Source organism: Salminus brasiliensis, chromosome 4 (genome assembly GCF_030463535.1).
Source record: "Salminus brasiliensis chromosome 4, fSalBra1.hap2, whole genome shotgun sequence".
NCBI classification, from domain to species: domain Eukaryota; kingdom Metazoa; phylum Chordata; class Actinopteri; order Characiformes; family Bryconidae; genus Salminus; species Salminus brasiliensis.
The window spans coordinates 31,349,476-31,375,217 of record NC_132881.1 but is presented as its reverse complement, the minus strand read 5'-3'; the positions used below and the strand labels follow the sequence as shown (position 1 = coordinate 31,375,217).

The 25,742-nt window shown below is 41.0% G+C and overlaps 2 protein-coding genes across 4 annotated transcripts in view; one reads left to right on the top strand and one right to left on the bottom strand.

Moving 5' to 3' along the window:
- The window catches only part of LOC140554709 (zinc finger matrin-type protein 4), a 56,658-nt gene that overhangs the window by 6,603 nt on the left and 24,313 nt on the right, over positions 1-25,742 (bottom strand). For both annotated transcript variants that reach the window (XM_072677990.1, XM_072677991.1), the window contains 3 exons: positions 18,170-18,329; positions 12,949-13,182; positions 7,180-7,276 (listed from right to left, as the gene is read on the bottom strand). In XM_072677990.1, coding sequence (XP_072534091.1) covers positions 7,180-7,276; positions 12,949-13,182; positions 18,170-18,329 — 491 coding nt within the window. The remainder of the gene's footprint in view (positions 1-7,179; positions 7,277-12,948; positions 13,183-18,169; positions 18,330-25,742) is intronic.
- Positions 1-25,742, top strand: part of marveld1 (MARVEL domain containing 1) — a 108,898-nt gene that overhangs the window by 70,644 nt on the left and 12,512 nt on the right. Inside the window, exon 2 of one of the 2 annotated variants that reach the window (XM_072677992.1) lies at positions 2,326-2,346. The exons of the other annotated variant lie outside the window; for it this stretch is intronic. The gene's annotated coding sequence lies outside the window, so the exon portion shown is untranslated. Of the gene's footprint in view, positions 1-2,325; positions 2,347-25,742 lie in introns of those variants that run through there. 2 annotated transcript variants of the gene reach the window in all.

Below are 25,742 nucleotides of genomic sequence, written 5' to 3'. Positions count from 1 at the left end.
GAGGGTAGCGGCAGCCTCAGCCCCACGGCCCGCAGACCCCCAGAGACAGGAGGGTATTATCTCCCAAGCTACGCTCTTAGCCTGCGCCAGGCTGCACAAAAGACAGCTTATTCATGAGTTATAAATATAAAACAAGACAAAAAGTAAAACTCATTTACACCCGACCTCGAACAGTCTTCTTGAGTCGTCTGTCAGTTGAGTTTTCTATTCCCACAAGCAAGCCAGGTGCGTTCTTTTACGTCATATGGGGACTGTGCAGAAATGAGCTTGTGAATTTCCTGAAAAGAATGCATCTATATGTACAACACATAGTATGCTGTGGATTATGTGGGGTTCTCTCTGTGCTCTACAAACTGAAGCTCCTGAGAGGAAGGAACATGTATTCCCTTTCTTGTCTGAAGAGGCCCGCTTCAGTAATCCCAGTGCAGCAAGGCGTAACAGCTGGTGCGTGTTGCCTCCTTGGTGCAAACTCTTTCTGGACATTAAGGCTCGTGCTCACAGAATGATCTGGGTCACTAAGCTTTCTTTCCCATGTGAATCAAACAGATCAGGTCTCCGGCACCAGGAACAGTGTCATTCCACCTTACGAGCTGCCTCCGCTGGCCTTCTCCCAGGGGCTTGCGCCGTGTAATGGGAGTATGCAGCTCAGGAAGAGTGATTACACAGGTAGAGAGAGGCCAATGAGCTGGAACCCCCTATCTTGTTCCAGGCAGCCTCAAGGATCGATGGAGGAATCAGAAGATCTAAACACTGGTACTGACGGCTCAGATTACACATTTCTCATCTAATCAATCAGCAAGGCTGTTTAAGCAGCCGACCATACATTCTTTGTTCCACCCGGCCTCTCATTCCTCACAAGCGTAGAACCTGGTTTGTTTCTTCTTAATTATATTTCTTTCATTGGGTCTCCTTTCGGGCTCCATCTTGTTTCATTCCCTTCTATCCTGTACATTCCTCTGCTCACTCAAGCTGCTCAAGATGCATCCATACTAGTCTAGGCACACCATTATCGTCATGTTAGGAGTAGATGAGTCTCTTGACGTACCACCTCATCCCCAGTCTATGCTAGGTGCCTTGCTGTCCTCTATCTTCACCATTTGCAGTAAAACGCCTCATTGTCAGCATTCCCACTCTGGGCTGCTCAGCTGCCCACATTAAATCACTGCCTTATCCAGCTCCCAGCCTCTGGCCGTGCAATAAAATCCCCTTAAGAGTGCTGATGGGTGCACAGACCCCAGGTGAAGGCACACTCGCCTGGCCACAGAGTGATGTAGCGGGCGCTGAGCTGGGCTGCCTTTAAGATAACAGGCATGTAATCGCAGCAGACCAGACCGGTGTGCTTCTCGTCCGCAAGGGAGATAAGAGCCCATGCTCAGCTGGAAAAAAAGTGTGTGTGTGTAGGTCTGGTGTGGGCAAAGGCAGGTATCAGGTAGCAAGTGCTTTCAGCACCCACATGCATAGCTTTAATTCTTTTTCACTTTCATACCCAAAACAAGAAATGTGCCTAGCCCTGCAACCACAAAAGTCCTGATAAAGGGATGTAAAACCAAGAGGGAACACAGCCATTGTTTTGAGGCCAGTGCTGCTGTTCAGTTTGTGATGATAAATGGTTGGAGAAAGAAAGCTGACATGTTGTGTGCCTGCAGGGTCAGGAGCGAGCTGAAATGGTTCCATAACATGTGCTAGATGATGAAGCTAAAGGCAAACAAAGAGGGGCTTTTATTTATACACAGAAACACTTTAATCCACATTCACTGTGTGTCTGTGTTGGTTGTAAAGAGGTCAGTGTGCATGCTTTTGTGGTGGGGACTGGTGTAAGGTGTGTTAGGCTGAGCTGCTCCAACATTGTGAGCTTCAGGGCATGAGTGGGGTGAGTCAGCACACACACACACACACACACACACACACACACACACACACTTACACACACACACACAGAAGCCAAAGAGCTCTCCAAAAAAGTGACACTAAAGGAAATGATGGCCTGAGCCCTGGTGGCAGTGGTCTGAGTGGCAGAACACCCCAGGAGGAAGGCACCAGGAGGGTCATGTGGAGAAGGAGGTCAATACTCTGTGCTACACAACCACCTCCAGTGGTACCCCATGAGCTTCCCAGTGGAGGACAGTGGTGGCCAGCAGCGGGTAAGCACAGCTAACTAAATCTGGCAGCCTAGCTAGGTCTGACCCCAATCCTCTAGCTCTTTGGTTTCCACAGAGAGAGCATACCCCCACTATGGTGGAACAAAGGTCAGTAAGCATGATTAGCTGAAAGGCAGGATGGAGAGGAAGATGGTGGTTATAAATAAACTCTACCCTGTCTCTGCAGGTTGCCTACTGTACATGATCGGAGTTAACAACTTGCCTGACTGGCTGCAGGGGACAGGGGGCGCCAGCGAGAGGAGCTGCAGAGCGACCCTTCTCTGCCAGATTATTGCTGTGCGGATGCTCAGTTCCCCATAGAGCCCTCCAGGACCTGACAGCAGACTGGGCCAGGTAGGGCAGATTAGTGCTCATTATAGAACTGACTGGCCATGTCAATGTCCCCATGAACACGAAACTTGTCCAATATGCGGAATGTCACTTTTAGTGAGACATGGACTACTGTGTCAGAATATTAAGCATCTGGCATGGATTCAAACTGAACTAACCAGCCTTTTCTGCACATGTCTCTTAGACTCTTTATACTGCTGAACACTAGGAAGTAAATGACAAAGGCTCATGGGTAATGGGTGGAATGCAAGACAACAAATTTACAGAACTGAGATGAGCAGTAGTTGGTAAAGTGCTGCTCATGCAGAAAGGAAGCTGGAGAAAGGGCTAGGTGTGCTGAACCAGAAGCACACCGTCTGCCTAGGCAACAAAAGTGCAAAAGGGGGACCACCTGGACATTTTTCACTGTAAAAAAAAGTATTAAGGCCTTTAGGCCTTCGGCTCCTTAAGCTATATTTTAACAAATAAACAAAGTGCCTCAGTTTCATTGATGGATAGTAATTTGTGACTGCTCGGCACATGGGCTGCATCAGGGAATACAGCTCTGTATGTGACAGCTCTCTTCCTGTCAACCCTCGGGAAAATAAGCTTACCTTTCTATCCATTTTCCAGTTGGATAATTATGGCTTAAGCATAAACATATTGGACGTTCACTGTGGTTCGTCACAGAGTAGTTGATTGAGTTACACTGGACTAGATTGTGAAGAAGACAGGTTGGGGGAAGCAGGTAAAGGGAAAACATCTGTGAAGTCAACACATCCATCTGCAAAGAGCTGCCTCTGCAGGATATGGGACACACTATCTTTTTCAAGCTGTTTAAACTGCCAAATGTAGTTCGGCTCTACGCTTTACACCATAAATCAGGTGATGATAATATCTGAGAGAAATTCCTGAGTCATTTGAAGCTTCCACAAGAAGTATAGTAAAAGCAAAGTTCATTTGGATTTCGTTTTTCATAGAGGAAAAGTACAGACTACTTTTTAAACACCATTTGGAAGCTTCTCTCCATAGCCACGGTCACAGCTGGATAAGAATTCATGATTAATTTATGACTTATTTTAGACTGCTATCATTATACATCCCAGTCTTCAAAAATCAATTTCCTCCACATTAGCGGCAGTTCCTTTAGGCTGAATATTCCTCTTGTTTTATTTAATGGCATGAGGAAAAGACTGTTGCGACTCAGTAAATTAACCACTGATGATCGAGCACAGCAAGAGCAAAAAAAGTAACACTGTATTTGGACAGCTCACAGTAGATACTTTGTAACTGCTTACCTTGCTTTTGACTAACATTTAACTAAATATTTACTAATTTCACATTCATTTGCTTTAACCAAAATTCTGGCCCTAGAAGATTTGTTTGTTAATTACTTGAACAACTGTAGATAATCTAGTGGGGCATTAAAATAATATGATGATTTGATATGCTTTCCTCCAGTCAGACCATGTTGCTCAGCAACAACCCAAAACCAGCATTAAACAGATGTGTGTTTACTACATAATTCTTCTACTTCTTCTTTACATGACTGAATTTGGTTCTTACATCAGATCTTTTTATAAATACTTTTTTTTATCCTTTTATTGACAAAATAGAAGGTACTGTACCCACTAACACTGGTACATTTAAAACCTCAAAACGACTGTGGTGAAAACTACCATCTTCTATGCATTGTAAAGTACATATAAATACATATAGATTTTCTGTTTGTTTTGGTCTCTGAAAGCCCAATGCACCATTCTGTCTTGTTACTGGCATATTGTGATCTGTTTTACAAGAGCTACCAAAATGGTTTCAGTTATGATGGAGATCCTGGGTTTCATCAGAATACAAAACTTATTATGCTGGTTTGCAAACCAGTAGAGAACATGTTGACTTTCCTATCTAAAGATAGCCATATTTCATCTAGATGCCAATTCCAGTCACTGTCCTACACTGCCCTTTGCTCAGCACATTTACCAGAGGACTATATTAAAAACTGAGACCAGTACAGAGTTAAGGTCACTGGCAAGCAAACTGCCCTCAACACAAGACACAGTATCGACTGTCGTGCAACCTGAAGAAAATGTTTTTATAGGTAAATAATTTTATTTGAATCACACTAAATTAGAAACCAATTGCTCAAACTATAACCAAACTAGATCAAATCAAACTACTTCTAATTTGCATAAGATAGTCTAGTCTATATGTTCTATAGGTAACTGGAAAGGTAGTCTTGGAGAGCTCCAACACCACATTAGTATTTTATCCACTCCAATATAAACAATAAGTTAATCATATAGTTACTTGTGGGCTAAATAAAGTGTATCAGAGCAGGGAAAACATAATGCTGCTACAGGGGCTACATACAGCAGTGTTTTCACCAGGATCGATCCGTTTGCTGATATTTCAGAATTAAATCTGCCTTCACCAGATCAATGAAATATACAGTGACATGCATAACACATCCTTTGGCAACTATCACAGCTTGTGAACGCCTTTTGCCAGCTTAGAGTTTTTTAGTTCTTGCTTGAGTGCTAGATTTTTTAAAGACTTCTAGTTGTGCGACATTCTTGGGCCATTTTGCATTCACTGCTTGTTTGAGGTCTATGCAAATATTTTGTGAAGACCAAGGCAAAACTTTCTGGCATTTAATAAAATTCATTTTCCAAAGATTTCTTATTTTAACTTCATCAATCCACAAAATCTGTTTTCAAAATGCACCAGGCTTCTTAGAATTAGATGTTAGATGTTCATTCTAGGCTAGGTTTTGTGTAGAGGATATAAGAAAGTTGTCTTCTGTTGACTCCTCCATGAAGGCTGTATTTGTGCACCACCACTCCAGAGTCTGCTGAATCTTCCAAAAGGAGGATTTATTTGCCTCTCTATCTTATTCCAAGCAGTTTTCTGGTTACAGACCTCAACGTTGACCTCCACTGTTCATGTTCACTGCAGATGGCTGATGATTGTTGATACAAGGTTTGAGGAGTCAATAGTATTTTTAAAGCTTTTACATTCGCAACTCTTTGCCCTCCCTAACGATGATTGCAAACAAGCCATTAAAATCTTGGTAAAAATCGTCTGAGAGCTCGAATCTCTTGGGTGCCCAAATGTTTGCATGGTGCTTCATTCCTTTTTTTCACTCTAAATTGAAAAAAAGAGAAATAATACACTATTGTGTGGAAAATATTAAAAGAACTAGTCATCTTTAACTGCATGCCTTTTTGTAATGAGTTCATCTTCTGCTCACTTGACTATTCCCAGCAACAGACATTCGACCAGGGGTGCCCAAACATTTGCATGCCACTGTACTACAGACAAGGTAAATGCTTCTTATGAAATATCATTATGATCAGAGCAGGTTGATATGGGCTCTAGCAGATGGCTGCTTGTCTCTGGGCAAAGATCTAAGGACTCTTCCTCCTACTGAACATGTTCATGCTGCGCTCTGACTTTACTGCGGAGGTGTTCAAGAAAAAAAAGCCCTCCATGAACCAATAATTCTCCATTCTTTATGTTGTGATGCTAAATAGACCCCTGAACTAAGCTATGTCTTGATTGTAAGGCACATAGACCTGTTGGAATGACAAGATAGTTAACTGTGCCCTTTCACCAATACACCTCTACGCCTTTAGTGATTTTTCATTAGTGGGGATGTAGCTGTAATTACTGTGAATGAGCGGTGGGAGCTAAGAGACAGTGGTGATTTGGCTTTCAGCTTGTGTCCTCCGCTCACTCCCACACCTCTGGCACTGTTGGCATGTTAATCAATTGGTTGATTTTGAAGAATAATTAGGGGGCACTGTTAGTGATTTAGTGACATTCTACTCACGTAGTGCTTAGAAATAGGCCAGCTGTGTACCATAAAGCACTCTTGCTTAAAAAGGGGAGACAGAAAAAAAAACCCCAGTGTGGCTTGCATTAAGTCTTCGTCTGCCTGACTTATGAGGCAGAGTCTATCTCTGTCAACTGAGCATGCTGTTTGAATTCACACAGCAGGGGTGAATCCTATCTCTCTCTCTTCTCTCTTCTCAGTGTTGTGTTCACTCTTTTCCAATCCCTCTCTGTGTTCTTCTAGATGCATCTCTTTTTCCCTTTGCTAAATCTCAATGGCTGTGGTATCTTCCATCTTTAGCCAGGGAAAAGAATTTGATGGAAAACACTAGCTCATATGGTCACAGCGGTATCTCATGAGAAGACTGTGGCAGAGGAAAATAAGCAGTACTTTAATCGTCTCCACAAACTCACAGGTGGCTGTGTTTACCCATCACACAGCCTCCTCTACACAACACTAAACAGACAACAATACAGCGCATCTATCTGCTTGTAGTTGAGAGGAAGTCAGTGTTTTAATCAATGGTAGTCCTTCAATTTGTTACATATAGTGCTGATTCTGTCACTTTGCCCCAAGAGAAGTTGTTAATTCTGGCTCTGTAATTTAACACAATTAGGGTGCATGAGCTGAAAGTGCCTCCATCATAACAGTATAATCACCCGCGTAATATTGCCCCAGTAGAGAGTAGAGGGAATAATATCACCTTGGTCAAGTTTCACAGTAAAGGTTAATCTGAGTTCACTAGGATGACGAAAAGTTGATTGCTGTGATTAAAAGAAAACAAATGCATGAGGAGACTAAAAAAGTACATTCATGCAGTACATGGAGAACACCAGCTCACAGACTTGAAGGGAGGAGCAAGGGAAGTAAACTTACTTGTTTTGGTGCTTGGAGCCCTGGAGGTGTGCATGGTACTGCTCGATGGAGTTCAGCACCACGTTACACATGCTGCACGAGTAACTACTGCGCAGTCCTGAAATATAAATAAACAGAAAAATACATCTTTTTTGTCAGAGTTAAACAGTATGCTGCTGACAACACAACACAACATTACACTGTAATACACATGTTTTACTTTATACCCAAATAGTAACTCAGAATAACTTTCAAAATGCTTTTGAACACTGAAAGAGACTAGAAATCTATTTTTACAGCCTTTACCGTTTTTGTAGCCCATTTTATGTAATTTGCTTGAATAGTGTTTTGGCTCAATTTAGAATAAAAAAGAAATCTATATTTAAGGCCTGTTATTGTGTCAGCCCTTTACTTGAATAGAGCATTGTTGATGTACCAATTGCGAACATCAGTGCAGTCATTACCCATTGCTAATCAATTCCTATTAAATATTTCTTTTCAATCTCTTGAAATTTCAAGTGTGAATTAGCATTTGAAGATTTCTTTTGTCCCAGTGACCTTTTTTATTTGAAGCAAAATGGATTGGCTGGTTTGATTTGAAGGAAAATGGATTGGCTCTTTTGAATTGGGGGAAAATGGATTGGCTGGTTTAGCGGAATACAGAAAAGCCACATGCACAGCCTTGCAATGGGAGAAAAACAGATGTGTGCTAATTAAGGGGTTTGCAGGTGGTACAGAACAGCAGTGGCCCAAAAATAGATGGATGGAAGAGAAGAATGAGAGAGAAAAAGAGGGAGAGAAGGAGCGCTGAAGAGGTATAGCAACACTCATCACATATGGAGAAATCACTTGGTCTGTGTAATGGCTTGATTTCTATAAGACATCTGCAGAGTTATTTCTGACAACTGTGCCATTTCTTGCTGTTGAAGAATCTCTACAACTCTTAAGTGATAGTTTGGCAGAAAAGAAAATATGTACTATTTTCCCCTTACCCCAAAATGTAGTTGATTAGCCAAGACATGTTTGATGTCTGAAGTCATGTCATGTTTAATTTTGCGCTGGCACTAGATGATGAATGACCGTATGCCATGCACTGACAAGAAAAACACATAAGCAAGTCTAGTTTAGATTACCTAACAAAATATTTAATTATTTATTTAACAAATGAACTCATATGAAACATACTGATCTGCCTTTATTGCCTTTATCAATAGAATGGAAGTGAATATAAATTAGCTCTAAGTTCTACAGTAAAACATACATACAATCAATCAATCAATCAATCAATCAAACAAACAAACACAGAATATTATTCTGAAGTTTTAGACATAGAGTCACTTTGGATTCACAGAGTTAGTTGGGAATGAAGTTATGCATGTTTTCAGACAGTGTGGAGTGTCAGCACACCAGACAAATGGTGATGCTTTCCTAATGAATCTCCAAACACGTCTGTATGGTTCTTCATAATTAGAGGAGACATATCTCTGAAATGACAAGCATAGCAAATAGCTCACAGTGTAAAGGAGTTATTAGCTATAGGTTTGCCTAAAGTGCTTGCTGTCAGAACATAGTGATATGAACTCCCTCACTGTCACAGCCTTTGTTCTCCTGAGTCTGATGAGTGTCTATTAATTAAGGTTTAGCCTTTCACACTAGAAACCGAAGCCCTGAAACCGGGATAAGAGTCAGTGCTATTACTGATAAGACTGAAGAGTCCCAGATTTAGCCTTTCAAAATCTAACTGATGAGACTGAGGCATGGTCCTCGGACCTCTTCGTTAATAGCACTGATGTTTATGTCTGTTAATAAGCTCTCTTTGATGAATGTTTGCTACATCGTGGACCCCTAATGACCTCACAGTGTGGCGCTAATAAACCGGTCTAACATGACACCATGGCAGCTTATAATCCTTGTTAATTAAACCGCCTGAAATGCTATGAAGAGAGGGCGGGAGAGAACCAACCCAGGCTGATGAATGTTTGCAGGGAATAGATGAGAGTTTGCTGCTGAGTGCTGGCTGTAGGCAACAAGTTCACTCTTATTTTCAGACAGCAGGCCATCAATCTAATTCTTTTCCCTTTGGTAATTGCTACCAAGCGGAACGAGTATTCCAAGAATTTGCCGACATTTTTAACCTGTCCTGGCTGAACGGACAGGGAGAGATAGTATACCAAGAAAAGGTTATTGCTTGGTTGAGTTATTTAGACTATTCTGGATGCGTTCATTTTAGATTAGCAGAAATTTGAAAGGACACTCTAAATTGCTTCAGAGGTACTCAGGTAGGACCTTATTTACTGGAGTGAAAGACTCATTCTTCAACACAAATGTTTCTGTGCAGCCAGAGATGTAGCAATGCAGCAATGCAAGTCAAAACCATAAAATACTGAGGCATCCCCACAAGCTATGAAACGCATGGCTACAGCATAATCTTGTGAATGTGATTTCTCTGTGACATATTAATATTTAGTGTACCTCCTCCAGCTCCATACAATAAAGACAAACACAGTTGAAATTCTGAAGGACAAAACATCTTTCATTAAATCTTTACAATTATTTCTTAATCTTCACAAAACATTTCTGTGATCTGAATGTTCCTAACGAAGAATGATGAGCAAAATAATACAATAAAGTATAACTCTGTGTGTGTGTGAGTACATATGCATGCGTATGTGTGTGGGTTGTCTTTCGTGCGGTAAACCAAGATGACTCTTATTTGACAGTGCATGGAGAGGGGAGGCTTGCGCATTCTGTTGTACTTCTTACTGTAATAAGTCATCTAGGTCTTGTGTAAGGTAGAAGTCACAAGACTGGAGGATGGGAAGCCAGCTCATAGAGTCACAAGCAGGTAAGGCTGTTTGGATTTTATGTTTGCTTTGTTATAAAACAGACGTCTGAGTAGAACTCATGAAGCCTATGGTCTTTATACTATGTCAAAGGTCAATATATTTATGTAATTAGCAGTTACATGGGTAATCTCGGATTAGCATGCAGGCTTTTGTGAACAGTACTGACTACAAACAGTGTGTGTATAGATTAGCTTAATTCAATTAATTGACTTATTTATTACTTATTTCTCTTTTAGATGTCTCAGTAAAGAAATTCTGAATCATGCGAATCTCTGGTGTGCAGTGCATGTCCTTGGCATTTTACAGCTTGCAAAAAGGAAGTCAAATTCTCTTGCAATTTTAAACACAGCAAATCGCTGCACTTTGAAACCCCCTCTCTGTAGAACAAGCATTTTCCTTAAGGCTCTCTTTTTTTCCTTTTTCCACTTTTGTTGTTCTGGGGAAAATTAATACCTGCCAGAAACAGACAGGGCCATCCTTTGTTCCCATTTCCTCAACATCAAAATAATCCCTTAGCCAGAAGGCCATTATACCAAAGTGGTTTCCACATAAACAGGCCAGACTCTGGGCTGCAATCTTCAAGCAGTATCTTTAGGAATAGGCTAAACAAGTGGGAGGTCTTCACAACGAACCAAAGGATCTCAAATGGACAGCTTACAAGGCTATGAGAAGACTGTGTTGAGTGTGTTGTTTGTGTGTGGTATGGGGTAAGGGCAGCCAAACACAGTGCAGTGCTAGAAACAGAGGTGAGAAGATTTTAGGCCAGTGATGCTCAGGAGAGCACAGATTTAGCAATATGAAGTGAAGAGTGCTTTCACTCTTGACAAATGCAGAGAAACTGCTTTGTTTCTCAACCTGATTTTAGCTGTGCTAACTTCTCCAGTTTAGAAGTGTGAGGCATCTGTGTCTCCTTTTGCATGGTGCTGTAATCAACAGCAAATATTTTGGGTGAGATTTAAATAGAAGGTGACATTCACAGCAATGTGCTATAAACAAGGGCATCCTTTGGCTTGGTTGCTGTCTGATGACTGTGTGGTCTAGTAATTTAAAAAATTACCTTTTTTGTACCTTATTTGTTTAATCCAACACATAATGAGTAATAAGCATTTTTACCGTTGCTGTCTCCAACTTTACAAAGGGCAGGTGCTTTCATTTGTGCATCTATGACAACCACAAGGCATGCAGAGCAGCTGATGTTTTTTTCTTCAAGGTGTATGCAATGGCTACAGCAAAAAAAAAACAAAAAAACAAACAAACAAAAAAAAAATGTATCCCCTATTTATGATGGAATTCACAGGTTTCATTATGAAAGGATGGTAAACAGCTTCTAAGAAAAAAAATCTGAAATGTGATTTCTTGGCTCACACCTCCTTTTTATATTGTGGCTTGCTGGGTTTCTGTCCTTGGCAACCAAGTATCAGCATGTACCTGCTGATCCCCCATGAGCTGTCTTTGGACAATGACCCACTGGCAGCTGTCTTGCATGCATCTGTGTCCCGCTGGGTGATAAAAACCCTGCATGCTAATGCTGGATGAGGCTGAAGTTCGGATTACATGAGTGAACTTGGAGTCTCTCCAGCCAGTTAAAGAGTATTTAAGAGCCTACTCTTTTCTCCAACACATGAGGGAGTCACATTGTGGTGAACTTGGTACACTATATGTCCTAGCATTTCTAGTACTCTGCTCATCTGAAGTTCTTCTAAAGTCAAGGGAATAAATAAGACGTTTGCTCCTCTTTGCTACAGTAACAGCCTGTAGTCTTCTGGGAGTACAACATTGCTGTGAGGATCTGCCTGCTTTTAACCAATGTGGAAAGGTACGGATATTGGAGAATTAGTTCTGGATCACAAATGACACTCCAACCCGTCATAAGTATTGGATAGAGCTTCACCACTCCTAAAAATTTGGTTCATCTGTTCATCATCCAAATGTTGGGAAGATTTATACCCCTCTGGCTGACACTTGACACTGGCCTTCACTTTGAATAAACTAAGACAACGTGTCCAATTTCACAATTAGAAAGCTAAAAATGAATGACATTTCTTTGGCCGTGGTGCCATAAACTTTCTATTTTAGTGGCTCTTGACACTAGTTGCCACCTTGGAAGGCAAAGACAGGCATAGAGTCAGTAGAGCATCTACTGAGACAAAACATATTGTCCCATGTTAATATGAAAGTACAAAGTATTTAAATCCAGTCATGTCTTACACAAAAAGGGTTTGCAGGAGTTGACCGTTCCTCAGGAAAACTACAGGACTTGCAGACCTGGATTACAATTGGTAAATATGAAGACTATATTCAAGATGACACTGCTCAAAAGGCCTAAGCTACGAGGCAGGATGACTCAGTTTAGTTAAAGCGGCTTTTGAACTGGCAGTGTGGGTCATGGAACCTAGAGCATGCAGTTCATGACTGTATTTAAGGATTACATCACTCTGAAACATGTATATTTAGAGTACTGACTCTTTGTGTACTCTCTGGGCATAGAGAGAGAAGATGGAAGGTATTGAAATGGAATTTATGAGGCCATTAACCATTTTTATTAGCAATATAATATTTTTGGCTGTGCATACAATCTGGTATCACCATGGAATTCATAAAGTGGCACCTGGTCATGTTAGCAAAAATGTCCAACACACAAGCGCAGCATTAAAGCCCTTTGTCATGTCATTGTTTGTGGTCTATTTTTATTTGGTCGTCGAAGTGAAGGCCCATCACTGAAAACCACTTTCCAATTCAATTACTTCCACACTCACTCTTAATTTGATGGGTGGCTGGTTTTAGCTTCATTACAGACTGTCATCACAAATACATTGTTTATGGGGACGTAATGGTGCAATGGAAAGTTTTGTACATTTAAAAATTTAACCAAAACTTTTTGCTCACATTCGACGAACCTATTCAGTTACCACCTACACCTCACGTGTCATCCATGCACGCTAACCTGTGCTCTCTGTGGCATCCAGACTGCCTGCCAGCTGCTCCAGTAGCCTTGCCCGTGCTGCGTTTCTCTTGTGCTTCTTGCCCTCATAGTGCTGCTGTGCCATCAGAGGGTTGTTGAACCAGGCGCCGCACAAGCAGCAATACTTGCCTGCTTCTCCATTGTTGCCCATTGTGGGCCATGAGGGTGGAGGTGGTGGGGGAGGATCTGTAGGCTGAGGGGTTGTTGGGGTCGAGTCTGAGACAGAGAGCACAGTAAAATCTGAGTATATAAATATAGAACAGCCTGGAAAAAAAAATTATACAGCACAGTCTGTACCTTAGCCCAGCCGTTCTTATGAAGTTCAATCAACACTAATATGTTTTTAGAGCCTGTTTGAAATTATGCATATATTTAAAGGCTAAGGCTTCTCCAGAGACACAATCTGACAGCAAGTTGGGGAATGGTCCAGTATTTTGGGACAGAAGTCCAAGAATGGAAAACCTCCAAGTAGCCCATGTTCCATGCTACTACAGACTAGTTACCATGGTTACCACCCCCAAATAGCCCACAGGCCTTGACACCATTGCATGTTCATCCATCGTTCAAGGCAACAGAGAATGCTGTTGCAGCATATGCTAAAAGCCATTGGAATGCATGCTGCAGTAGAAGAGCAGCTAACCTTCATTACAGCAGCAGAATAGAATCAAGAATGGCCTGTAAGTGCAGAGTAGCATGTTTTGCTTGGCATGCAACAGTGCTTGTTAGGATTTTACTGTAGAGATCATTTCATTGTTTATGCAGTCTCTAATATGATACTGCATGTGCATTGTATTTAAAGTGTACCAGAAGCACATCAGGTCAGGGCCTAAAATGGGACAGGGAGGAAATGCAACCTTATAAAAGCTGAGGTGACCTGACAGCTTGACATTAAAAACACCAATGTTGCCTGAAATCAGCTACATGCAACTGGTGAGTTTACAGATGCCATTAGTGTGGGCTAAGAACACAGTGTGTGGGTGTGTATCTGTGTACACACATTTGAAAATGTACTGAGATTGGCCAGTGATGCGCCATATAAATAGACACTAAAACTATTCTTTAGTGCTATCCAGTAACCCATATGATTATATTGTACATCTAATATATTGGTATTGAATCCTTAGACTGTATGTAGTAGGCGTACCTTCAAATCGTTTGATCTTTGGGAACTCGAACGTGAAATGTTATGGTTGCTAAGGTAGTGTTTCATGCATTAGTTGATTAGTTAGTCATACTGAAGCAACACAAAGCCAAGAACACATAGTTACAGTAACTACGGTTCCCTCTGCTCCTCTCACCACCCACATTGCACTGTTATGAGCGAGAATGCTCAAACCACTGTGCATGGATCAATTTAAACCACAATTTAACCATCTTTTTGTCACATCAAGGCACATTACTGTATGATCATGGTGCTAGGAATATGCCTTGTGAGAAGGTAGGGGTGCGAATCACTCGCTTTCTTTTTGTGATCTCATTTTGCAGCTTATGATATAATTCATTGTGATACAGTACAACAAATAATAATTCAGCTCACTTCAATTTACTACTGATCCATTGGACCAAATGCCCATTTGATTTAGGCCTGACTGAATATTATTCAATTTAGTTCAAATCAATATGTCTTGTCCTTGGTGTTCTCTCTCTGTCTCTCTCTTTCTGACTCTTTAATTTTGTAGGACAATTGTTACTAATTAATTTATAAAAAGGAGAAAAAAACAGCTATTTCATGATATGCGGTGTGTAATGCAGTTATATACAGTTGTATACACCAACTGACCACTTCATTACCACCACCTTCTTGTTTCTACTACCCTCACTGGTTCTATACCATAGCTCATTTACCATATTTGATCATTTGGTAGTTCTATAATTAAAGATTGTCTGTTTCTCTGCCTGCTTTGCTGCCTCCTTTCACTCTGTTCTTCAATGGTCAGTACCACTGCAAGACGACCACAGAGCAGGTATTATTTGTGAGGTGTGTCATTCTCAGCACTGCAGTGACATTGAAACTGACATGGTGGTGGTGCATTAGTGTATGTTGCACTGGTGTGAGTGGATCAAACACAGCAGTGCTCCTGGAGTTTTCTAATAGAGTGTCCACTTAGTATGAGAAAACCTCATGCCTTCTACAAGAAAGCTTAAGCTAAGGCATCATTGGTCCTCCCAACAGGACAATTGTCCCAAGCATACCTCAAAGTCCACCAAGGCTTGGTTTCAGAAGACGTCCTGGAAGATTCTGGAGTAGCCGTCACAATTGCCTGACTTAAATCCCACAGAAATTCTTTGATGATTCTTTGAAAGTTTGAAAACCCAACAATACACATTTCACTAAAACGCCACTTACATAGTTTTGTGTAAATGGGTTCCAGTGTAGCTGGCTTCAGTTACTGCTTTCAACTGAATAAAAAAGGCTTGTAAATCAATATGATGATGGATTGTTGAGCCCTCTTTATGCTGCTAGTTTTGGGAGAAAAGGGGGAAGGTGTGCTTCTTCACACTGCCCATTCGGGTCAGCTAGATTGAACAACAGAAAGAAAAGTTTCTCTGTTTTTTTTCTTTTTCTCCCTATTTGGCGGTATGATATGTGCACACTGAAGCGTGAGTAAGTGCTACTTTCCACTGAGAAGGCCTGGAAGCACAGGGTAGGGCACGCAGGGCCATTCACAAGAGATGAATCTGAAGCTGCCTGGCAGTCTAAGTGAGAGAGTGAGGGCAAAGAGAGAGATAAAGAGAGAGAGAGAGAGAGAGAGAGAGAGAGAGAGAGAGAGATAGAGCCTGACCAGGTAACCAACTCTCAAGGGCATCTCCATCACACATTGCCTCAACTGTCACCAGCAATCCTCATCTAATGGAGCCCTCCTGAGTGCAGAGCACTTTGAATTTTCATGAAGGTTACTTTTAACTTTAATCTCTCATGAAATCTGTAGCCCCCTACGTTACTTCCAAATGAATGGGGGGAAACACTTTTCAAAGTAGAGACAGCACGCAATATACAATATCACAGTCTCACTTTGGGGAAAACAAATCCAGGTTGCATTTGATTAAAACATGTATTTTCTATAAACACTGATTTATGTGTGTAATGTAAGACCACATTACACTTAAAAAGTAATTTCACATCCTAACGTACCTCTTCAAAAAGTAAATTGAGTATATAGGAAACAGATGTGCATGCTGATGGAGCATGTTCTGCCTGTCTGAAAAACATGGACCTGCTTGCTTAAAATTACAGGCTGATGATAGGATATGAAACTTAATAGTATCGACAGGCTAAAGATGGAAGCTCCTAAGTGCTGTCTACAACAAGTTATCCGAAACATGTGTTAGACATCTATCTTTGAAATACAGCACAGTCAAATATGGATGCAACCAATCTGTGTCCAAACAAATGCGCCTCTATGAGAGGAAATGAAAACAAATCCATCCACATTGATGCCAAGTTTGAACATAACAACCTCGCTCCAACTCCAACAGCTTTTCCCGGCACTGGCTTATTTCCAGTGGCAAAGTCTGAGGTGACTAAAAAAGTGTGTATGGAATCAATTCTATCGCACTTGGACAGCTCTGGGTTTCCTAATAACCTTCAACTGTCAATAATGCCAAAGTTATGCAATGCCAGTTCAGGTCTAGCATTCAAAACAAACCCAAACATTACTTTTCTGCTTTTGGTTATGCAGACTGCATCTATTTAAGGTCAATAAATCAATACACTCCACAATGACTTGCCTTTGGTGTTTTGTTTTTAACGTATAGCTGTATTGCCAGGAATGAAAAACTTGCTCTTGCTAAAATTAGCATGAGGGATAACAGCAGTTTGGCAAAGAAGATGTTAAGATGGACATGTTGCAATGGTCTGAATGATGATATGATAAAATCAACCAATGCTTGTGAATCTTATCAGCATGGCATGGAAATCGGAATATGTTACTGTCTTCATTTTTCCTCAGTAGATATGTCAAGTGTAAGTTTAATATAAATTTCCAACTAAACCATACATAAGTATGACCCCAACGCTTGTACATTTACTGCCGTGTCTGGCATTTATAGCAACGTGTGCTATTGGTAATCGTGTAAAAAAGCATGAGTAAAAGGGGCCTCTTACATGTCCATGTGCTATGACTGCCTGGGTGGAGTTAGCCTGTATATCAGCTGCTGGGTTCATGTGAGAAGTGTTAGCTGAATGGAGTGAGAAATTGACATTGGAGTAACCCCCCACCCTTTAGATCGATGGGACTGCCAGAAAGCTCCAGGCCCGTGCAGACTCACGCTCTGCTGACTGTGACCTGGCCCACACCACCTCACACACTAGCCTCATGGGAGTTGTACCAAGCTTGGGGCTTGGGGTGAGAGGAACACAATATGCAGTATATACACAGCATGATATTCAGAGGACACCCACTGTGCTGCTACAATTCAAGCCTTTATTTCATAATTTAGGTCATTAGCATTCCATGCAAGTGCACATTCTTCAGAGCTTATTCTCTTAATGCTTGTGCAGGTTGACAGCATGGCTTATTAAAAGAGAATGTTGCTTGCTTATAATAGATTCAGCTTCAAACGTGTGGCTTTAGACAGTCCACTGTGGAATGGTGCAGTGGGTGTGTTTCCTCGGTTTACTCATGTCTTGCTGGACTACATCTGTGTCCGTTGTCTCCATGTAGTCTGAAGCTATAGCATTGAGTGGAGCTTGAGTAAAGCTGTGTTAATGCTGCATATGTAGCGCCAGGCCAAGGGGCATTAAATAAAGCCTGACTGTCTGAGCTGCTCTTCAGTTGGAGCAGAGCTGCATGCCACATAGGCTTTACGCTCACAGTAAACCAATCTCCTCCTCTGCTCTTACAGTCCTGAACTCTGATTCATTACTTGGTGAAAGAGTACACCATTGGGCACCTAATCCCACCCGCTCAGTATTTTACAGTGCTCTGCTCCATGGCCTCTGCAGCCTGCCTGTCCAGCTCCAGCAGTGTTACATCACGGTGCTGACCACAGCTAATACCACCCATACTTTATGCTCTTATTGTACAAACTAAAAGAAAATCAGAAGTCATTCTTTTGACTAAGATGTTATCTATATAGTAAGGGAGGTTAGCAAAATGCAACAACAACACAAGTAGTGGGCATCTTGGGGTCATATTGTATTGGCAGTAAACAAGCATAGTTGTTAATGATAACACACAAAAATTGTTCGTAGCTATCTGACCTGTGGGGGTGGTTAAGCTGGGCTGCTCTCCGAGCACCAGGCGTACTCTCTTAGCGTGTGTTTTGCCCTGGTAGTGTGACTGAGCCACGATGGCAGATGTGAAGAACATATTGCAGAGCGTGCAGCATTTGTTCCTGTCCACTTCATTCTCTGCACTGTCCTGCAAGGAGAGGCATGGGACAGACAAGATCCGGTCAGGCTAATAAGGAAGCAAGAGAAAACAAACAGATGATGCTTGGGAACTCTTTATTCCTCTTTATTGAGAAGTTACAGCATGAATTTACAGTAAACTGGTCATTTAAAGGAGATAAGATAGAACCATTAAGAGAAATGAATAAAATGTATATTATATTAAATTACATATAGTCTATAATTAGCTCATTCAGGCTCATTTTGCAGAAAGCTAAAATAAAGGGTACAAATACATTTTAATGACCCTATTTTACAACTTTCGCTTTTTCTTAAACCAGTTAGAATATCTATAAGTTCAAAAATCAGCAAAGTACACAGTAGAGCAGTGACTTTTTACACATAGCTTCTGAAGGGGCATCAGAAACACAGAAGCATATGAAATATTCAGCCAACCCGTTTTGCCCTCAGTGTTTGTCAGCACTGCAACTGTAAAACATTCATGAGCCAAAGTTTGGATACATCTACAGACTGTCCCAGTGGATATTAGCCGCAGTATAAAAATCACAGTAAACAAACACACAGACATGTACACCAGAGCTATAGAGAAGAAGAGAAAGAGCAGTCCTTTAGATGCAGGGCAAGGGCATTGTATTAAGACCCGGACCAGGACCGTCATGAAGAATAAAGGATAGTCAGGCTCTGAGATTATGTTGGAAGCACTGAGACTGAAACCACAATCTAAGGTTAAAGCCCTGATGGAGGCTTCCTATTTTGTTGACTCACACAGAGACCCTGTTTTTCCTCCCAGGTCTTGAAATCAAGAGCAAATCCTGAATCCAGACCAAAAATGCACATTCTGACCGACATTCTGTTTGAGTACTGTTTCATGGTTTTTCTGACCTCACTGTCTCAGAGAGGGGACAGTGGATTACTGGGCCACTATCAGTCCTGAAACAGTCTGGGTCCTGGCGCTCTACCAAACTCCTGCTCTGTCTAGGCCTGGCCCGTTCCAGCCTCACTGAGAAAGCAGAGAAGGTCAGCCTTAAGTAAATCAGACACAAAGAAGTGCCAAGAATTGCCCCTGTTCACTGGCCTATTTCTCAAGGCAGCACTGCTGCTTATCATCCATTACAAAGACAGCAGAGGCAGTTACTCGAAAGCGGGGGACACCAGGGTTGAGTGTCCTCACTTGAATCGTCCATTGAGAGCACTTTAGATCTTTATCTTGCTTAAATAACACAGGATGGGGAAAATACTCACTGCACATTTTAAAAGCCAAGTAAAACATCAACAGGACTCTAATCCTTTGAGGGCCAGATAACATATAGGCACTGTCCATGGATCCTTCTTTACAGTAACTGCAAACCTGTGAAAGTAGCTTGTTTTTTTTGAGTGAATAGATTGAGAAGAGGATACATAAGCAGTACAGGAGACTAATACATGAGAAACATATGCAAAAGCCCCAAACTTATATATAAATATAACACCACACAAGAAAGTGGTATTTGGTTTTTTTGTTTTTTTTTCTCAAAGAAGACAGGGACAAACTCAAACACAAGTGACCTCAAGGTTAAAGGTCTTAAGGCGGAAGAAGGTGATTTACAGAATATTCTGAGGTCAACTGTAAAATATAAAGTAGCGAAACAGCTTTGGAGATGACGAAACAGACACCCTTGTACAAAAATACTACTCAGAAATCCTCAAAGCCATAGATTTCAAGGTTACAATTGAATTCGCTTATTGTGAGATATTTCTGTCTTTAAAGGAGCAATATGTTTGTTTGGTGCTCAAAGACATTTCTTGTGTGCCAGAATATCTTGGCACTATCCACAACAACCTCTCTTTGCTCAATTTCTTCACTTCTACACCGTTCTCTGCTGCTCCCGCACATTCTGCCCAAAAGGGAAATGTCTCAGCTAGCAAGTCATACTGTGAGACTTTATTGTTAAGGGTGCGAAAGTGTTTGGGACGGCCTCCTTTCGTTCTAGAAAGTTTTTTTTCCCTCTGTCAGTCTGTGTGTGCCTACTAACAGGCAAAGAGAGGCTGTAGTTGTGTTATTTTCTTCCTGTTGTCCCCCTAAGGGCAGCAGTCTCACTGATTCTCCCCTCTTGCCTCTGATGAAATATTTATTGGTATTGGCAGTTCTTTGCCGCACCACAGCTTTTCTATCCCTTGTCACTTCTGTCTATACCAGCATCCCCAAAGCTAAAGCACACGTTACTTGTGCTGTACTTTCTATACAAGCATTTGCTTACAACCAGCTCTGCTTCTTAAGTAAGTGTTTTAATGAGCTCCCAGAACACTTTTTTTACTTTTGAAAAATGACCCTTCAGAAGATGGATTTATATTAGGATACCACCACTCAGACTCACTAATGTAACTCTCCAATTCAGTTTTTGCATATGTACAAATCTTACTGAAACTGAGATTAGAAGGAGGGTAAATGTAAATACGTTTCAGCCTAATTAACTGATGCAAATGTTTTGGTACCCCTGGTCAACTGACACATTCATTGTGCTATTTTTATAAGTGAAAATAAGTAAATAAAGGTTCATTATTCAAATATTTATCTGCACATTTTGGAACAAAATTATTATTCATTTTCTGAATCAAACATATTGGAGAAAAGTTAATCATTTAATACATTAAACACATTTAATGTGCCATTACTTTTGCACACACCCATTTAATGTTTTGTGGAAACATGTAAAATGATGCAAATAAACACAACATAATTATGCTTTAAACTTTGCTCTATAGAGGATGTGAGTTTACTTTCACTTCACAAATGAACATTTAACATGTAATCAGAGGTGTCCAAACTTTTGCATAGAACTGTATAGTAATGGAGCAGACTTTTTTTTACCTAAGGGAACTTGCATGTAAAATGGTGTCATTGGTGAATTTGGCCTGAAATAGTCCCATAATGTAAACTGCAGTTTAAAATTGCACCCTGTCCAGGGGGTATTCCTGCCTTGTGCCCAGTGATTTTAGGCTCTGGACTCACTCCTGGGAAGCGGAAAAGAAGATGAATGGATAGATTTTCAAAGACTGTAAAAACTAAAAGAAATTGCTTAGAAAATTTTCCAGTGATGGCAACAAAATTAAAGGCATGGTCAAGATACCTTACCCTACGCTTGGTCTATTTTATCTTGTTCTGGAGGGACCTAAGAGGGTCTAAAGTGACACATTGAGTCTAATCCAAGCTCTACAGGGGCCTTATTGGGATGCTTCCCTGTCCTGTCACCTTGTAGATGCACTGATGTCTGAGCCAGGGGACAACTGTGTTAGATGTCACTTCTACCTCAAAGTAACAGGATAAATAAGGCCGAACTTCGTGGCCTAGTTCTGTTTCCCTGTGCCTGTGACCTGATTCTGGCGAGCTGGGCAGTGGGGTGAGTGTGTTCTGATTGCTGTTTGTGAGAGGTGAGTAGAGTAGAGACAGAGCTACAGAGAAAAGCATTCAACGCCTACCATCTCCCTGAGGACACAGCAAGTGTCTGGCCTGATCTGATGCACTGGCCTGCTCAAGAAAAAAGGGGAAAAGAAAAAAACTAACAAACTAAAAAAAAATAAAAATAAATAAATAACCAAAACAAACTAAAAAAAACAGTCAGTCTACATTTTCCTGTTACAATTCGTGCTGTGCTGTGCATAAAGGAATGTGTGTGTGTGTGTGTATCTGTGCGCGTGTGGGTGAGATGGACAGAATGGGAAAAAAATAGATTGTTTCACATATGTGCTGCTATGTTTAAAGCGTGGAAGAGATGCCTGCTTGTTTGAACAGTTGTGCTTAGCTACAGCAGAAGTCTGTTTACCATATACATGCACCCGTGCATGTAATGTCCTCCAATGTGGAAGAACACAAAGAAAACAGACTGAATTTATCCAAGATCTCTATTTATAAGCCTGTCACGGGAACAGTGGTCCCCCATGAGGCAGCACTGTTTGAGTTTGAGTTTTCTATCACTGCTGGCTTGTTTCCTCTGGGCTTATTTGAATCCTTTCTTTTTTAGATGTTCTTCAGATCTGGCTTCCTGTGGCTTTTAGTCAGCCCTGCGGGGCCTGTGGCTTGTGGATTAGAGTAATCATTGTAATCATGAAATGAGGGCAGAAACATTTTTCTACACATCTCTAATGTAATGTGGCGCCAAATACAACAGCTTCAGTTGGGAAAGGTACAGCAACACTGAGGCAATCACCATCTAAACTTAAACACACAGGAAGGCTGTAGTAGGTGAACAGAAAATAAGCCTTAAAGCTTTTTTTTTTTTTTTTTTCTTCAAATTTTTCAGAGTGTGTTTTTGCATTAAATTGAATCCCTGCACAGTTGAATGCAAAATATTTGTGACAGCTAGGAGAGTGACATTTGAAGAAGTGACAACTCGTTACTGACAGCGCTTGCTGAGAAAGTATGCAGCCTGCTTCGCCTTTTTTTGCCAGAGTTTTCATTTGGTCTGGTTCAAAAGCACCCTCTTTTCATCTGCCGATGTCTTCACTGTCACATTCACATCTGCCCATTTACATGTGACCTATTTCATGATAGTAAAAATGTGTGTGAGTGTGAGTGTGTATGCACAGAGGTTTGAAAGCTGTGACGGTGTCTGGGCCTGGCCTGCTCTTAACAAAGAGCTTTTAATTAAGAGCCTGTTTATCTCTCTCTACCACTGCTCACATACAGCTTCTCCACTGTTTGGAGGGGTGTGAAAACACGGCTAAAAATAAACGCCGCAAGGAAAGGGGGAAGCAGGCTGAGGCACATGCTAATTCTCCCTGTTTGAAGACATGCACAAAATATAGATTTAGAGAAATGAAAAGAACAGAGAAAAACTTTTCCCTCCCTCTTTCCCGCTCTCGCATCTGTGCACTTCAAGCTAAGAGGCAGAGGGGCCACTGATCGCTCAAACATTCAATCACAGTGCAAGATAGAAAGCCGCTAAAGCAAAAAGAAAGTGGCACACGCACACACACACACACACCCGTAAAAAAAAGATCAACTCTTTTTTTTTATCTCCAAGAACCTTTCCGACCTACTTTCTTCTTTTATGTTCGCTCCTGAGCCTGACTACCTTTGCATGACTTCTTAAAAAAGAGAAACACTATTGCAGGAGAGTTTACTCGCTCTCCTTATTCTGGCAAAGGCACAGTGTTGATAAAAAGTGGCAGCTTTACAGCGGTAAGCGGGAACAAACCGCCCCATAAAAACGCTATTCTGGGGGGGCCAGCGCTGTCCTCATGTGGTCACTGTGGCAGAGGTGATGTGAAATGGAAGCTGCTGATGGGGGTAAATCATGTTGAGACCCGGAGGCTGTGCTGACAGTAAAACGCAGCACCAGGGTCCATAAAGGTGGCTATGCAGGTATGGAAAAGCCTGCGCTGGTAAGTCATTGCAGGATCAGGAAGCGTCCAATCGTCCAGATTGAATTTCCAAATCGTAGGGGGGTGATAAATACAGATCCAGTTGTGCAAAATGGCCTTCTAACTTCAATTTAATGGAAAATGCCAATTTCTATTCACAGCTTGAGTTACTGCCAGCTGCACTGAGTGCTAAATCCTGCTCTCTCTGCTGTATAGTTTGATTAGTGGTACTCGTTGAAGCAGGGTTGCCCTCTCCCTCTCTTCCACTGGACTCTGGCTTGGTTTGGTAATGGAAGTGCAGGCTGGTTGGACTGAGCACGGTCTGGTCCCCAGCAGAATTATTCATAAACACTGCTCTAATGAGCTTTTCCTAATCATCCAGACTCACACTGGAACTGACTGCAGCTGACGACATTCCTCCACAGACTATTATCAGCTGAATGTTTCATTGGCCGATAAATGCACCCTATCCCTCACAACCATAGCCTATATAGACTGACAGTAATTACTCAAGCTAAGGGACTTGCTGCACAGTTCATAAGTAATTGGATAGTGTCACATTTTTGCTGTTATGCCTCGGTACTCCAGCACATTGGATATCAAACAATGACTATGGGAACAAAGTATAGAAATGCAGCTTTATTTTGAACATACTAACATAAGTACTTGAGGAGTAATAGGCACTATTTACCACACAGTCTTAAGACAAACTTTATTCTTAAAACCCACTTACGGACATATCACAAATATTCTGACATTTTCCAATATTTTCTTATTTGGGGTCTTTTTGATGTACGAGGACAAAGAGATCAGTCACTATAAGAGCAGATCTGCGAACAACTCTGTAGTTTAAAATACAGCATGAATCTAATGTAGACTTTTTGTTTGGACTTTTTAAGAACAAATCTGTACTGTAACTGTCTCATCAGACGCAATATCACAAGCATTTCTTTAAAAGACAAGTACAAGACTTTTTTTGACTGTTAAGCAATATGCTGCTAAACACGTCCACGCTCATTCACTCAGTGTCAGTGTAGCTAAAGGACTGAGGCTAACTGGAAATAATTTCTAAACACAGAAATAAAAGCTTTAACACAAGTTCTACCAAAAGACTCATATGTGTCACTTAACAATTCACCCAATCACCAGCATCCACCTGTCTTTAAAAGAACTGTCTTTACTCACACGCGGGTGGGCTCCGCCCCTGCCACCAAACTAGGGCAGGGTCTGCAAGGGTCCAGATGATATCTAACCTGAACAGACTATGGAGACTAACAAAATATTGTTACATGTCAACTTGTAAAAGTCTTTAACCAGTTTAAACTTCTTCCGCTTACTTCTCTTGGGAGTCTTTCTGTAGAAATAACTATTTCAACTGAGTGTATGTGCTACAGATTGCCTCCGATAAATCAATACAAACTGCTATCAAACACTGAAAGAACTTGGCAAGTTATTGATAGGGAATGAGATTTATGTTCACCTACAGAAGTTATTTTACTCAATTTGCGTCTTGAACTTACTTCTGGATCATTGCTGCTGTCTAGGTAAGCAGAAATCCAGTCAGACTCATCTGCCTTGTAATCTGATAAACAGCATGTCTGAACACTCTTTTGAATGCTGTCTCAGCATTACGGAGGCCTTCATTATAGAAAAGGGAGGGCTAGAATTTAAATGTCTGTATGACAATTATAGAACAAAATACTTTTTGTTGTAGATATTATCTTGATATTTAACAATGTATCTAATGTAACCTAACACAATGTATTCTGATTCTTTTCAGACTTTTTGGTTTAAGTTTGCTAACTCAATCTGAATATATGAATTAGGAAATCACTTGTAAATTAATTCCAGATTCTTCTTATTTCTCTTTGTATGCTTGATTTGATAATTCTATGGCTTGTCCTAGTCCTTTTCTGTTACCTGTGTTTTATGTTTGCCAAAGTGTTCTGTTTGTTTCATGTGTTTTTTTTTTTTTTTTTTAACTTTCCATAAATTATGGTTTTCAAAAGATAATTTAAGCTAGCAAAGTTTAATATAGTGTTCCAAAGATGGGGGTGGCTGTAGAGGGGAAAAAAGTTGCATT